Source organism: Danio rerio, chromosome 17 (genome assembly GCF_052040795.2).
Source record: "Danio rerio strain M-AB ecotype USA chromosome 17, GRCz13ab, whole genome shotgun sequence".
Lineage (NCBI taxonomy): Eukaryota > Metazoa > Chordata > Actinopteri > Cypriniformes > Danionidae > Danio > Danio rerio.
Window position 1 is genome coordinate 50,057,438 of NC_141037.1, and position 17,158 is coordinate 50,074,595.

General features: G+C 40.2%; 2 protein-coding genes across 15 annotated transcripts in view; both read left to right on the forward strand.

Annotated features, from left to right (window-relative positions):
* ganc (glucosidase, alpha; neutral C) overlaps nt 1–17,158 on the forward strand; it is a 43,730-nt gene that overhangs the window by 11,183 nt on the left and 15,389 nt on the right. For 12 of the 14 annotated variants that reach the window (XR_015513770.1, XR_015513772.1, XR_015513771.1 and 9 more), the window contains exons 8-10: nt 11,708–11,804; nt 11,908–12,091; nt 14,602–14,746. Coding sequence is in view for 8 of the 14 variants with exons in the window: in XM_087291029.1 (XP_087147155.1) it covers nt 11,708–11,804; nt 11,908–12,091; nt 14,602–14,746 (426 nt within the window). In the remaining 6 variants the exon portion in view is untranslated. Of the gene's footprint in view, nt 1–11,707; nt 11,805–11,907; nt 13,178–13,875; nt 14,747–17,158 lie in introns of all 14 variants that reach the window. The other 2 variants (XM_087291037.1, XM_087291038.1) reach the window with 1 other exon arrangement.
* LOC147833184 (uncharacterized) lies at nt 436–4,874 on the forward strand. Its single transcript, XM_087291028.1, has 2 exons — nt 436–609; nt 761–4,874. The coding sequence occupies exon 2, from the start codon at nt 834–836 to the stop codon at nt 4,062–4,064; it is 3,231 nt and encodes a 1,076-aa protein (XP_087147154.1). The 5' UTR covers nt 436–609; nt 761–833; the 3' UTR covers nt 4,065–4,874.

Sequence of the window (17,158 nt, forward strand, 5' to 3'; positions counted from 1 at the left end):
AAGCCCGTGATACAGGTCAGTGCCAACCTAAAGAGCCTAAATTGGAAAAGTTGTCTGATGGTGATGATGTTGAACATTTCCTAATTACTTTTGAGAGAATGGCAGCAGTTTGCCGATGGCCAAAAGAGGAGTGGGTATTTCATCTGATTCCCCTTCTGACGGGTAAGGCCCGGGCTGCTTATGTACACATGGATGTTGATGAATCTTTGAATTATGATGAACTTAAATCTGCAGTATTAAGGAAATATGACATCAGTCGAGAAACCTACAGGCAGAGGTTTCGGTCTCTTGAAGTAGAACACCTTGAAAGCCCTAAAGAACTATATGTGAGGTTAAAAGAACTGTATGGGAAATGGATGCAGCCAAAAAGTAAGTCTATTGAAGAAGTTGGTGAAGTGATCATTCTTGAACAATACTTGAGAATGTTGTCTCCAGAGCTACAGGTGTGGGTACGAGAACATGATCCACAGTCGGCTTCACAAGCGGCAACACTGGCAGATGTGTTTGTGGCAGCACGTCAGAGAAATCAGTCCTGGTGGTGGAAATCCAGCCGAGATGACCGGAGAGCAAATCCCCCCCAGCAGTCTATGAGAAACTTCCCTGGTGCTGGTAAGCCTCCTGGAGGAGGGCCTGCATTTGTCAATGCTCCTAAGAATTATAGGAAAATGCCAATATGTTACCTATGTAATCAAGAAGGTCATACCAAGCCCATGTGCCCTAGAAATGTAATCAAGAATACTCACCTGTGTTATGTGCCCAGGCATCTTGCAAAGCCAGCCCCTAAAGCTGAACGCTCACCAGCAAGCACCACTGTTGAGATTAATGGAAAGGAAATGATTGCTTTGGTTGATACCGGGAGTGATCAGACTTTGGTACACATGAAGTGCATTTCTCCAGCCCTCCTTCGCTACACCAACCTTAAGGCTGTCCGCTGTGTGCATGGTGATGAAAAGTTGCTACCCACCGCAGAGGTCTATCTGAAGGTGAGAGGTCAGACTTACTTCTTGGAGGTCGGTGTAGCTGACAACCTACCTTTCCCTGTAGTCTTGGGGCATGACCTGCCAGTACTGTGGGACTTATTGCAGCCACCATCCACCTGTAACATGGTTGTTACTCGAGCCCAGAGCCATAAGAGAGACGAAAGTAAAGAGTTGCTTGCTACGCTACCATTCTTTGATGCAGAAATCGATGGCTCAACTAAACCTAGGAAATCCAGACGACAGAAACGGTTTGAGAAAATCCAATATAATGCTTCCGTAATGCCTGTTAAGTTTGCTGAATTCTCACCCAAGTTTAAGCTGCCGGTCAACATTGTGCAGATGCAACAAGAGGATGCCAGTCTTGTTCCTTATCTGGAGAGAGCAAAGCAGGAGGATGGAAAAACTGTTGATGGAGAGACAAAGGAAAGATTTTGTATGTACCAGGGTCTACTATATCGTCAGATGGGACAAGTGACACAACTGGTGGTACCACAGTGTGTCCGAGAAGTTATCCTTACTCTGGGTCACTCGATTCCTTGGGCTGGCCACCTGGGGAAACGTAAAACCATCGCCCGTATCAGAAAACACTTCTATTGGCCTGGTCTGAACTCAGAAGTAGCCCAGTACTGTAAAACCTGCCCTGAATGTCAAAAAGTGTCCTCTGACTGCCCAAGGCGGGTCCCTCTCCAACCACTGCCACTCATAGGCACTCCATTCGAAAGACTGGGAATGGACATAGTTGGACCAGTGGAGAAAAGTCGTTCGGGTAACCGATTTATGGTTGTAGTGACTGACTATGCCACTAGGTATCCTGAAGTGTTTCCCTTAAGGTCAGTTAAGGCCAAGTACGTGGCTACCTGTCTAGTGCAACTGTTCTCCAGAGTTGGCTTTCCAAGTGAAATTCTAACCGATCAAGGGACTAATTTTATGTCGAATCTTCTGAAGCAGGTCTATAGGTTGCTGGGCATCAAGAGTTTGAGAACCACTCCTTATCATCCCCAGACAGATGGGTTAACCGAAAGATTTAACCAGACGTTAAAGCAGATGCTACGCAAGTTTGTTGGTGAGTTTGGTACTGATTGGGATCAATGGCTCCCATATCTTTTGTTTGCCTACAGGGAAGTGCCACAAGCCTCCACTGGATTTTCCCCGTTTGAGTTGCTTTATGGTCATGAAGTCAAAGGTCCCTTAGCATTACTCCGAGAAGTTTGGGAGGGAAACCCACAGAGAAATGATGAAACTAATGTGGCATCCTATGTGATTCAGATGAGGGAACGTTTGCAAAAGATGTCTGCACTAGCTCAGTCTCATTTGGCAGAAGCTCAAACACGCCAGAAAACCTGGTACGATCAATCTGCTCGGGAGCGGCAGTTTAAGCCCGGTCAGAAGGTACTCGTGATGTTGCCCAGTCATGAAAGTAAGCTGCTTGCAAAATGGCAGGGGCCGTATGAAATTAAAAGGAAACTAGGTCCTACCACCTATGAAGTTGCTCTATTTGACCATGCTCATTCTACACGTACTCTGCATATAAATTTGCTTAAAGAATGGTTTCCTCGTCCTCCTGAATCTAGCCACAGCTTGATGATCCGGCAAGTCAAAGAGGAGGATGATTCTGAAGTATTTCTGCCTCAGTCAGCTCTAGGAGATGTGGATCTGAGTCACCTGTCCTCACAGCAACAGCATGAGGTGAGAGAAATTTGTTTACCAGAAGTCTTCTCAGAATACCCTGGCTTTACCACCTTGATTGAACATAATATTGAGTTGAAACCCGATGCTGTAGTTCGAAGAATGAGTTACAGGGTCCCTGAACGTCTCCAAGAAGCGCTGAAAGAGGAGGTGGATCTGATGCTGAGGCTGGGAATTATAGAGCCCTCTAAAAGCGAGTGGTGCCACCCTGTGGTCCTTGTTCCGAAAAAGGATGGGTCAATAAGGTTTTGTATAGACTTTCGTTACCTCAACTCCGTGACCAAGTTTGATGCTTACCCTACTCCACGAATCAGTGATCTCACTGATCGACTGGGCACCTCAAAGTTTCTAACCACCATTGATCTTTCAAAAGGTTATTGGCAGATTCCGTTGACACCACAGTCCAGAGAACTCACTGCGTTTAAAACACCCTGGGGCCTATTCCATTTTAAGGTTCTAGCCTTTGGACTGCATGGGGCACCGGCCAGCTTCCAAAGACTAATGGACCAGGTACTGCAAGGACTACCATTTACAGCGGCTTATCTGGATGATATTGTGGTGTACAGTGACACATGGCAGCAACATCTGCAGCATCTCCAGGAAGTTCTGCAACGCCTTCAGGCAGCCGGCCTGACAGTTAACCCTCAAAAGTGTACCATTGCAAAGGCAGAGACGGAGTACTTGGGGTTTGTTATCGGTAAAGGGGTGCTCCGACCCCAGGTGGAGAAGGTACGGGCCATTGAAAAGTGTCCACAGCCACAAACTCGTAAGGAGTTAAGGTCCTTTTTGGGTATGGCTGGGTTTTATCACAGATTTATTCCCAACTTTTCTGGGCGGGCTGCAGTATTGACAGACATGGTAGGTTCAAGGAGTCCCAATCAGCTGAAGTGGACCCAAGAAACTGTTGCAGCTTTCCAAGATCTCAGAAAGGCCTTGAGTAAAGATTCTGTCTTGCATAACCCTGATTTCCACCAACCCTTTGTTTTGCAAACTGATGCTTCAGATCGAGGCCTGGGAGCTGTATTGCTACAGGGCAGCCCTGACACTCGACGCCCAGTGGCCTTCCTGAGTCGAAAGCTCTTCCCCAGGGAAGTTCGCTACTCTATTGTGGAAAAGGAATGCTTGGCTGTGAAGTGGGCCTTGGACTCTTTGAAGTATTATCTGCTAGGCCGGGAGTTTATACTGGAGACTGATCATAAAGCTCTACAATGGCTTCAAGAAATGAAAGATACCAACAGTCGTATTACCCGCTGGTACCTGGCCATGCAGCCCTTCCGGTTTATTATCAGACATGTCCCTGGCAAAGAAAACCTTACGGCTGACTACTTGTCCCGATGTGCCAGTGACATTCCCGAAGGGAGGGAGTATGTGATGGCCAGTGTGGTGGCCACACATTGAGAGTGAGGCATGCACGCACACATACACACACACACACACACACACACACACACACACACACACACACACACGTTATACTTATTCATTTAAGATTATTTATTGGTCACAGTTCAGTTATTGTGTTTATACATTTTCGTTTCATTCATATCTGATTTAAATAAGACTCATACACTTTCAGTTTCTCATTACCTTTCTTTATTATTCACAGTACATTTATTACTATTTTGGGTGCACACAAAATCAGTTATCTGTACTGTATGTTTTGTTAATTTAGTTTTCTTTTGAGTTTAAGTTACCGTGCTGCAGTGCCGACGAGGAACAGAGTTTCCGGGTGTGGTCCGCCCAACTAAAGGTCCGACGTGCCGCAAGATGCCGTCTTTTGGTTCCGCCTGCCGATACCATTGGCTTAATGGCTTGGAGGGAGAGCTCATGTTTAGTTTAGGTTCAATAATGATTTGCAATGTTTGTTTATTCAGATTTATATTTAGTTTTGCCTTATTTATAGTTTATTTAACTTTATATTTAGATTTGTATTTAGATGTTTGGCTTAGTTTATTGTATTTGTAAATTGTATGTTTTTGTCTCCCCCTTCTTGTTTAATGTGGACTAGTCCCTGTGCTATAAATGTGGTCTGTCTTGTCGTTTCATGGAGTTCTGTTTTTGGTTTAGACATGATTTGTTTGGTTTGAACTCAGTTTGTTTTCCTTGTTTAATTTATTGTTCTTTCAATTGATTTAATTATTTAATTAATTTATTTTTGAACTTTTTGTGATCCTTTTTGACTTTATTAAAAATAATTATTTTTGAAAATCTTCTTTTTTTGAATGCCCCTTACTGTACGTGCTGGCTCGGTCCCTCACAGGAGGGTATACAGTTTGACCCAAAGAATGACCAGTCTGGTAGATGAAGAAGAGCCGGAGTCAGAGATTTAAATAAAAAAATCAAGTTTACTGAAGATAGTTTGTAGTTTCATCTGCAGAAGCCAGCTTCAACACTCGCAATGAGTTCCTAGGCCGCTCCGCTTACAATTACCAATCAAAAACAATTATACTCTCACATAACGTCATTAACTGCGTCATAGATATAAGTGTTCTAACATGATTGGTTAAAACACAGCTAAACTAGGAAAATTTCCACGTGGGGTTTATGCGTATATTCTGAACAATATCTTAAGCATGAATGTCAGACATCCCTTAGACTGATGAGAGCTGACTCCAGACCTGTAAAACGGATCAACAATCAAATAGAACACACACACTTAAAGTACAATCTGTCTCTTATCCAAGGCTGAGTGTACTCTCAGCCGTCTTTATCAAAACTGATTAAAAACCAGTATAATCTACATTCAGGACGTTATAATCCTTACTAAACAAAGTCTACCTTGAAAAAAAAGTAGAATTACTTTAAATTAAAATAATTAACCATAAAAATAGCTAAATCACTTTAGACATTTTAGATAGTATTAACTCGTAGAAATAACAATAGAAACAGTTGCTTCCAGTCCTCAGCCCTCAGTTCCACTCAAGGTCTCCGTGACCTCTAGTTTGGTGGCTTCTGAAAATAGTTATAAAGAGACAGGCAAATGCACTGAACATTCTTATATTAAGCAAGAGAATGTCCTTCAGTAGTATTTCTCCAGGGTCCCCGCGGGTCCTTAAAAAGTCTTAAAATGTCTTAAATACAATTTTCGATTTTTAAGGTCTGAAAATGTCTTAAATTCTGTAATTTTCCATAAGGAAGTCTTAAATTTCATGTGGGATCTTAAATATCATGTCCGACTCGTCTTATGGCGGCAAATCAATGGCAATATAAATCGAGCGCAGCGGTGATGTTTGCGCGCGAGGAGAAGTGAACCGTGAGCAGATTATCTACAGGTCTACACGCGAGACAACTACAGCTCGTGAGCGCACAGGGGATCTTCGAGCGCGCTCAACTGATCTAGCGCGAGAAAACAAGTCCCGCGCGTGCACATCATCATCTGTGCGCACGATGTGGTCATGCCTACAGCGCGCGCGCGATCAGTTCTCTCCGCTCGCTCGCTGGTTCTTCTCTCTGCTCGCGCGAAACATTTTGGATTTTTGTGAGTCCTAGGGCGGGACTTGGTTTACTTGTTATCTCTAACGCTATTGGCTACTCTACCTTTCCAGAAGTTAGCCGGGATTGGACGCAGGTAAGCTAGTTTCCCCGTTAAATAAAAATATACAGGATATCTTATCATATTGTCACAGTGTGAAACTAATAGACTTACTTTCTCAGTAATAATAGGTGACGACTTACTTTCAATAATGAGATATTTCTTGTAATAATTAATCTCATAATAATGCCTATTCTTACCATCATGACCAAGTCATATAATGACATATCAAAATAATGAGATATATTCTTGTAACAAACTTTATTACTTGGGAGAGAAAGAGAGAGTTATACCATGTGGCAAAAGATCTCTCCATTAAACAGAAATTGGGGAAAATATACATGGGCTAATAATTCAGGACGAATAATTCAGACTTTAAATGTGTGTTTTGAACCATTTGATGAAGTTTAGCACCTACATTTAAACTGAACTCAAACCAAACGTGTTTTTTTTTTTTTTTTTTCTAAGACTCATTGTCCTTGACTCATTTTCTATGAAGAACAAGTCAGAATAAATTGGATGGACAATAGTATACAAAATAGGCTATACATGCATGCAGTGCATAAAGTACAAAGGTTTATAGTAAATATATTGCCATTAGTCTGTTATTCCACTTTACAGTTAAAGTCAGAATTATTAGCCCGCCTGAATTATTAGCCCCCTGTTTATTTTTATCCTAATTTTTATTTAACGGAGAGAAGATTTTTTTCAACACATTTCTAACCATTATAGTTTTAATAACTCATTTCTAATAACTGATTTATTTAAACTTTGCCATGATGACAGTAAATAATATTTGACTATATTCTTCAAGACACTTCTATACAGCTTAAAGTGACATTTAAAGGCTTCACTTGGTTAACTAGGCAGGTTAGGGTAATTGGGCAAGTTATTGTATAACGATGGTTTGTTCTGTAGACTTTCGAAAAAATAAATAGCTTAAAGAGAGTAATAATATGGACCTTAAAATGGGTTTTAAAAAATTAAAACAGCTTTTATTCTTGCCGAAATAAAACAAGAAAAAAGTGGGCTACTAATTTTGACTTCAACTGCATATGTGACCTTTAAGATGTGGGCCTGTCGTATAGAAAGTAGTATTTGTATGCCTCTGAAGTGGAATGATGTAATGGATAGTGAGTAAAGCCAAACGAAGACTGTAGAAATTAAATTGTTGCTCAATAGTTGGCGATAAACACACATCTGAATGTCTGTCACTGTATTTTTTATGTTTAATTGGGCTAATCATTTTTGATTGAAGTCTTTATATGCAGGTTATTCAATCATTAACTAAAAATGAGATTGAAAAATATATATAATATATAGATATATATATATTTTACACTGACCTATATTACAAACAATGTTAACAATTATAATAATATACAAAGCTGCACTGCACAAAGTATGCATTGTATGGAAAGATCTAAAACGCAAATAAACTCTTCTGAAGACAATATTTCCTAGAAAGATCATGCCCAAGTGTAATAATGAGCACTGCTGTTGTGGTTAATAATGAAGTAAAATACAACAAACCAGACAAGTGCTGCACGGACAAATCAAATGGGTTCAGAAAGTCATGTTACAAGAATGCAAGTCATTATTTTAGAAGATTAATTTTTATTATTTGACTGTTTCTCGAGATTGAATCCTCATAAAGTTCTCAGAAAGTTTCTTATGATTATGACTTGCAAATTGTATATATATTTAACGGCGTGATCTTTTAACCTGCGTCCAATCCCGGCTAACTTCCGGAAAGGCAGAGTAGCCAATAGCGTTAGAGATAACAAGTAAACCAAGTCAACCAAGTAATCTGCTCACGGTTCACTTCTCCTCGCGCGCAAACATCACCGCTGCGCTCGATTTATATTGGCATTGATTTGCCGCCATAGATTTGCCGCCATACTTCACCACATCATTCTGTGTTGACACACTGAACATTTTCCTGTTTTTTTTTTTTTTTTTTTTTGATTAGGTAAAGTCTTAAATTTTCATTTTAGAGGACTTAAAAAGGTCTTAAAAGGTCTTAAATTTCCTGTTAAAAAATGTGCAGATACCCTGTTTCTCACAAACGCTACGTGAGGTCTGCTTCCTTTCTGTCTGTTTGTTGTCTGAATCAGCCGAGGGAGGAGATTAAGGCATGCAGAAAGGCATGTAGAAACGGTGGGCAGGGAGGACTCGCCTTAAAGGCGCAGTACAACAAAACCGCCACCCAGTGCAAAAATGTATAAAACAGAATCTTATAAAAGGTATAATAAAAAATCTGATGGGTGTTTTAAGCTGAAACTTTACAGACACATACTGGAGACAAAAATGATTCATAATAAATCTGAAAAAAGGGGGTAACCTAGTTGCCCTTTGAGATGAGCTGATGATAATATGTATTATAATAGTATGTATGATCATAGTATTATCATAGTATGATAATAGGGTATATGGCGAAGCATGCTAATGGGACTTTTAATTTGCCAGTAACCTGGGTTAAGCGCTTCCGGTGAACTGTATGCCAATGCAAAAACGGCCTTTAAGGTCTGTTTTCTTTAAAAATCAGCGATCTCCACTAGCTGAGTGATATCCAATATAAAGTGGGTCTTAGATTGTACAAGAAGCACTGCATTAAATTACATTTTCCCCCGCCATGTCTTTGTAATATGAGCATTTATTTTACCCCAGTATATTCAATGCAGCTTCTGCGCTAGCCTGCCAATTCTGACTGGCGCGTGCGAGTAAACAGCTTTTTGTCTCGTTTTACGCTTGAGCAACTAAATGAATGCCAAAGTTTGTATTTTAATGACATTACAACATCGATGCTGTACAAGGAACAGTATAAAATGGAAAAAAGTTCACAATAACAGGTCACTGGAAGTTTATCAGTACGGGAAAAACACTAGCTTAGCATATACCCTATTTAGTTGTGATCGCATCCAAAAGAATCGGTCGACTGAGCAAAATAAAAGCTCTGCTGCCTGCTTTCACGCTAACATTATGAAGCTGCAGGCCTGGGGACCCAACCGCACACTCAGACCTGCACGCTCAGATGGCTAGACCTGCACGTCCAGACTGTTTTTTCAGGTTGTGTCACCTTATGAGGTGCTTTATGTGAGGATCGAGTTTACCTGTATGTGCGTGTGTATGTGGGTGTATGCATAAGTCAAGTTTATATGTAAATACACAAGTTTCATCTGTGTTGTTTTGAACATCCAGTAGTATAGGTGTATATGCGAGTAATTTATAGGTGTATATTCATGTGTTTTATGTGAGTGTTGATAAGCGAAGATCGATTTAAATCCTACACGGCACCTCATATCACCTGCTGTTTAAAAGATCTACTAACCTGAATTCAGCTACTTATAAAATGTAACTTAAACTATTTTTCTACTATAAAATGTTGATTTAATCCATTAATTCTGTTGTATTGTTATTAATTGTATTTGTAAATAGATATTGTTCAGTTACTTCAATATTTTCAGTCGTTTATTGTTTTTTTAGTCATTAAGGATTTATCACTGTGTAGTATTGAGTTGAGGGAATGAATATTATCTTCATATACAATAAATTTCTTCACATACAATAAGTTATAGTACTCGGAGTAATTTTCTCACAACAAACTTTAATTTTTGGGCACTTTTTCATGAGGTCCTACAAGTCAAGCTGTAAACAATGCAGAGAAAAATAATGAAAAATAATAATTGGATTAATAATTTTTTTCATATTGTAAATTATATGCAGACTGACTGATATTTTGATTTCCAAAAAACGTATTTGTAATTATTACAGAACTTATTAACAACTGTTAAACTGTTAATGGTTTCCTGTTATTGTCTTTGGCAGCACTTTCAAATAGATAATAGAGTAATATGTACAGTAGACCTACATAGCACTAGAATATGTTACAAATAATGATTGTGTTATATATTATACATTTTTTTTGAACATTTGTACTTTAAAGTTTTTTTTTATTTTGCCAGAAAACATTGCAAGAAAATTGTCCCAGAATGATACAATAACACTGAAAATAAGAGCAAGTTGTTATTATCATAAAATAATGCTATCTTTTGACACTAATTTTAATCAAATCAAACACTGAAATAATTGTTTGTAGTGTAATTATCGCTTTAATAAAATCAATAACTTTACTCGCATGTCTGATGTTGCTACTTGCTAGAAAGTGCCGCTACACTCAGTTCAACAGCATTCAGCACTGTCTGAGAAAATGATAGGTCTGAAAGTGCAGGTCTGAGCGTGTCTCCGGGCCTGCAGCTTCATCTTCACATGGGTCCTTCACTCTGGATTCACACTGGGCTTCAGCGTCAACGCTTGACTGAAGGCGTGTCTGAAGTTTGGGCTAACGCGATCGTCATAGCAGCGTCAGCCAATGAAATTCAGTCAGCAATAGGCCACTGTCTAGCTGGTGTATTTGCATACAGCAATCTGATTGGCTGACGCTTCCTTCGGCGCTTGAAAAGTTGAGCTAGTCCCAACTTTTGCAGCGAGCAGCGCCTCTGAAGCGGCGCCGACTAATCCACAATGCAGTTCGGCAATTCAAAGTGACTGGGAAGCATTGACGCTGACGCCCCATGTGAATGGGGCATTACTCTTTCACGCTGCTTCACACTCTTTTGCTTTAGCAATTGCTTTAGCAATTGCTTTAGCATTTCTACTGAAGCCCCGTAGGATTAAATGATGACCTTGATTTTCAACCCAGGCTCGTTCTGATTATTTACCCCTATATACATTTCTGGAGAGCACCAAATACGTCCCAGGAGCTACATTTTTTTTTTTTTTTGCAGTTTTTGTTTTTGCGAATGCAAGAGGCTGCTGTGTATGCTTTTCGAGAGCTCAAATTTCTCTCGCGAGTGCCATTTGCGCCTGCTGTTCTCACGTAAATCTACCAGATGCCGCTGTCGACAGATGTACTGACTGATCAATCGACTGATCCACCCTCCTCCTTCCCTAAACCCAACCGATAGTGTTTTAAAAAAACACAGATTGACCAGCGCCCACCCACCTCCCTAAACCCAACAAACAGTGTTTTCAAAAGCAATCCAGAAAAGGAAAAGCCCTCCCAGCAGCTGGATTTTTACCACATTTTCACATTTGACCACATTCTTACCCTGTTATTTACTTTTTACTTTAATTTTTTGGCTTTTGTTTTTCGTCTTAGCTACTTTCTGAAACCGCTTTTCGCCGGACCTGTCATCACGGTCAACTACGCCTTTGAGTATCCTTGAAAGTCATCCACTCGGGGGTTAGGGTTAGCACCTTAGTACAATTATATAATGGTTAGCACTGGCCAGCGTGAAAAGTAACAGCATCGTTGTGTTTGTTATAAAGACATTCCTCCGGCTACATAATTTGTGATCCCTAGAAATGTATATAGAGCTACGTTTTAAGAATGAGGCCATGTTGATGATTCCACATTCGGTCAAATCGTCATTAAAACACATCTTTGTTTGTTGTGAATACGCGCCCTCTAGTGACAAAATTTACATACTGTGCCTTTCAATTTCAGGTCCTAGTTCTGTTGGTCTGGACTTAAGTCTACATGGGTTCAACCATACATATGGTGTTCCCGAACATGCTGATACCCTGCTGTTGAAGGATACAAGGTACAGTAGTGCACTTCATAAAGTATCTGATGTGGTTGAGGATTTAATACGTAAGAAAATTTGAATAGAATAGTCAAACCCAGTGTCTCGTTTTACTTCTCAGTGTCTCTGAAGCGTATCGGCTGTACAACTTGGATGTGTTTGGCTATGAGATCAACAGCAGATTGGGCCTTTATGGTTCTGTCCCTCTTTTGCTCGCTCACAAGCCAGAAAGGACAGCTGGAGTGTTTTGGTTGAACTCATCTGAGACTCTGGTTGATGTCAAGTACAACACTGAGCAAAATGAGGTGCAGTTTGGTGTCAGTGGGGGTACAGAAATTACACGCTGCAAAGTTTTACTTGATATTTAAATAATAGTTGATTAACATGGAAGCTTGCATTAAAACGAAATAATTATTTGACCCTTTTGATCTTTTCTTGTTTATACAATTGAATATGGCTTTGATTTATGAGCTTGAAATTGCAGTTTGACATATCACAGTGTTTTCTTTTTAACTTAACATTTGGGTTTTGCAATTCTGAATAAAATCAGAATTGCTAGATGCATTTTAGAGTTGCGAGATAGCAATTAAAGGGGATAGTTCACTTAAAAATTTACAGCACTTATCTCTCACTTGTTCCAAACCTGTTTTGGGTTCTTTGATCTGTTGAACATAAAAACAAATTCTTTTGAAAAATCCTGCAACTATTGACTTTCACGGTGTTTGTTTTTTTCTTACTATGTGTTACATACAGACGCTGACAATGGATTTGGGGATCCACGTACAGTTTTATTTACAAAGAAGAGGCATGCAGGCAATGGTCTAACACCAGAGCAAGCAGTAGCAGGTTATCAAATATCGTAGTCAAAAACAGGCGAGTGGTGGGCACAGGCGGCAGGCAGGATAAACAATAAAACAAAGCAAGGGTCAAAAAACAGAGAGAATAAAACAGGAAATGCTTTTTTGAAGGGGTGGTCCACTACGATAGCATATTTTAAACTTTAGTTGATGTGTAATGTAGCTGTGTGAACATAAACAACACCTCTGAATTTAATATGCTCAAAGTTCAATGCAAAGGGAGACATTGGCTTTTATAGAGTTAGCTTAGCAAAGCCTACAGAGAATGAAGTTTGGGGACTACAAAAAAATAGATCCGGGTTAATGATGTCATAAAGCCTTAAAGTTACGCACATACACCCTGCGTAGTGAAGGGGCGTAGCCAGAGGTGCTCTTATGTTATAACTGAGACACTTCTTGGTTATGTTAAGCTGATCTGCGAATCACAGCACATTATGTTAAATCACAAATCAGAGCCTCTTTAGGGCGGGTCTTCAGAGGAACTAGGAAATATCACAGTCGTTTTCATGTTAGCTGAGTAGCTGTATATTCAAAGTAGGATCATAGACTGTAAAATATATGGACGTAGTATCCGTGACGTCACCCATAGGTTTCTAAAGAGCGCAAAAGAAGCCACAAGTAGGCGCGGTTAACCGTCACCATTTTGTTCAGGCGTCATCACACCCATAGCGGGATACCAAACAAGGGCAAAGAGGCGGAGAGTGAGCGGAGCTACAGACATCTGCTGGCATTTAGCTTGGACCTGGTTCAGACACACTTTACTTTGGGAGAACGCTCAATACTTTATCACCTGCGACTCGTTTGTATTCTGACCACTTGTGCTTGGTTGTATACTATATCAATAAAGTGTTTAGACTTTTAAAAACACTGCTGTAACACATTGAGCCACTAAACATTGTTCTTATGATGTTTTTTAACAGGAGGAAAACGCGAATTACTTCCAAACACTTCAGATATAGTCTGTGTTAGTTAATGTAAGATTATTGATGTAATCCAGCATAACACTGTATGACAACACTTCAGATGACTGTTCTAGAGCCTACAGCTAATCAATCTGACAGATTCTGAAGTGTATTACAGCTCTAAATATAAATATAAACGATAAATGATCTTAAATAAAACAAATACATGTATAGAGATGGTATATAAGTATATAACTTTACTCACATGGGAAACGGTTTAGTTACTTCCGTATTGGCTTCCTGATTGAGAGCGGGAGGTTGCCGCTTGAGTAGGATACATGAAAAAAATAACCTTTTTATATAATTTTTATATAATCCTTTTTTACAAATAAAGCATGCACACACATTGCTTTGCATCTTATAAACAAATCCAAGGCTAAAAATACAATCTGGACCACCCCTTGTATGTTACAGGGTTAGAAACCAACACGACTCAGCAAAGTCTGTGTGTGTGTGCTGTATATAAGGTCTATGTAATCAGTCCTTAAGCAGCTCCCGGCTGTGTGCGTGTAATCAGAGGAGAACTAAATCAGTTGTGTGTGTGTGGTGCATGACAGGATTTGTAGTTCTTAATGAGACAGGATTGTAGTCTGTGTGGCGGTGAATGTTCTCCAGCGATCTATAATGGTTAGATCGCTGGTGATCGGGACACTATGTCAGTGGTTACTTGTTTTCAGCTTTTATCAATTTAAAAAAAAACTCACAGTTTTGAACCTCTGCTAGTTTTTCTTGATAATTTTCATTTTTGGATGAACTATCCCTTTGATAATGAACTTGAGGATCACATAGAGAACTGCAAAAACGAAAAATAAGTCTGAGTTAATGTCTCAGAAGTCACAATTACTTTGTTTATTCCCTGATGAAAATTGGCTTCTGTAGAACAGTCTAAATAAATTTGCATAAACTGAATAAGATATTAAATGAAAAAAACCTCCCTTTTCATTATGTGTATTGTTTCAGTTGATTTATTTGTGTATTTTGTTTTTATCTGAGCAGGATGAGGATGAACCACCAGGGAAAAAAAGCAGAATCTCACCTCGGACTGATGTGAGATGGATATCAGAGAGCGGCACCATCGACTGCTTCATTTTGCTGGGACCCACACCTGCCCAGGTGTTCTCTCAGTATGCTCAGCTAACAGGTTTGTTCCATTACCCAAATTATTGTTAACAGTTATTAAAAACTCTGAAAACACATTAAAGAGCATCATTCTTTCCTTTTTTGTTTAAAGGGCACATAGGTTACCCCTTTTTTCATATTTATTATAAGTCTTTTGTGTCCCCAGAATGTGTCTGTAAAGTTTCACCTCAAAACACCCATCAGAGTATTTATTATAACTGTTTAAAGTGTCTGTATTATAGCTGGGAAAAGGTTGTTGCTTTTTTTTTTGCACTGGGCCTTTAAGGCTAGTCATCCTCGCCCACCATTCCCACGTGCCTGTCAGCAACATGCCTCAATCGTCGCCTTCGGCTGCCTCAGGAAGCAGATCTCATGTAATGTTTGTGAAAAATACTACAGTAAGAACTTTACCATCAGTATTTGATGCATTTTTTTTGTGGAGTTGCAACAATGAGTTCACGCACACACAGCGCAGACACACACACACACACACACACACACACACACACACACACACACACACACACACATAGCACAGACACGTAGCGCAGACACACACACACATACATAGTGTAGACACGCAGACACACACACAAACACATAGTACAGACACGTAGCACAGACACACACACATACATAGCGTAGACACGCAGACACACACACATAGCACAGACACGTAGCACAGACACACACACACACATACATATCATAGACACGCAGACACACACACATAGCACAGACACGTAGTGCAGACACACACACATACATAGCGTAGACACGCAGACACACACACATAGCACAGACACGTAGCGCAGACACACACACATACATAGCGTAGACACGCAGACACACACACATAGCACAGACACGTAGCACAGACACACACACACACACATACATATCATAGACACGCAGACACACACACATAGCACAGACACGTAGTGCAGACACACACACATACATAGCGTAGACACGCAGACACACACACATAGCACAGACACGTAGCGCAGACACACACACACATACATATCATAGACACGCAGACACACACACATAGCACAGACACGTAGCGCAGACACACACACACATACATAGTGTAGACACGCAGACACACACACACACACATAGCACAGACACGTAGCGCAGACACACACACACACACACACATACATAGCGTAGACACGTGGACACACACATAGAGCACAGACACGTAGCGCAGACACACACACACATACATTTCATAGACACGCAGACACACACACATAGCACAGACACGTAGCGCAGACACACGCACACACATACATAGCGTAGACACGTAGACACACACACATAGCACAGACACGTAGCGCAGACACACACACACACACATACATAGCGTAGACACGCAGACACACACACACACATAGCACAGACACGTAGCACAGACACACACACACATACATAGCGTAGACACGCAGACACACACACACACACATAGCACAGACACGTAGCGTAGACACGCAGACACACACACACATACATAGTACAGACACACACACACACACACTAAGACAGTGAGAGAGACATGCGGCTGTGCTGATGAAGTGAATCTAAAGTGAATCGCTGTACTTCATTACACACATTTTAAAACATGTTAAACTTGTAAAACTCACTCTTGATCACGTTTGATTGATGATCCTAGCAAATTGAACAGACCTTTTATTCCCGGTTGCTTTGCGCTGTCTTGTCTTGTCGATATGATTATATGCATTACTACAGAGACATGTTAATACTCGCAGCTGTCAATCAATATGGGTGGGCGGGGGGACCGTACCCCAACGTAAAGTTCTCTCATCGGCTCTCTTCCTCTCGTATTCTTTTGTGGATGTCTGTATTCACCTGTGGATACGAACACAACTGCTAAAGGGAAAAGACTAAGCTTAAATGGTGTTTGACTGAAGATCTGATACTTGCCATATGAACTGTGTACGAGATCGCTCTCTCTCTGCTTCACCACTTACCTGCTTCATCTCTCTGCATCTGTTGCAGTGCACTAATTAATGCCCTTAAAGATATAACCATCTTTGTCTTCCTTTTGTGACCGTGACAGGGGCATACGCACAAAATATGTATGGAAATGTGTGTACGCCAATTCCCATGCAAAGGTTTGATCCTAAAACAAACAAAAACTAAACTGAACGTAAACACATTAACCTTAAATATTTACTTAAAAACAATTTAAATCATCATATAAGCCGTAATCCTTAATAAATTATTTAAAAGAATTGGCGTACAATCACTTTTAGGAAGGTTATGGTACAAAGTTTTACAAATGAGACTCCAGGGGCCTCATGTACGAAGACTTGCGTGGAAATCAGACTAAAACATTGCGTACGCACAAAGCTGTGAATGTGCGTACGCAGAAAAAAATTCAGATGTATGAAACACTGCGTAC

Excerpts from the sequence above, each read along its gene's own strand:
- LOC147833184 (XM_087291028.1), top strand. The coding sequence starts at position 834 with ATGATTGCTTTGGTTGATACCGGGAGTGATCAGACTTTGGTACACATG.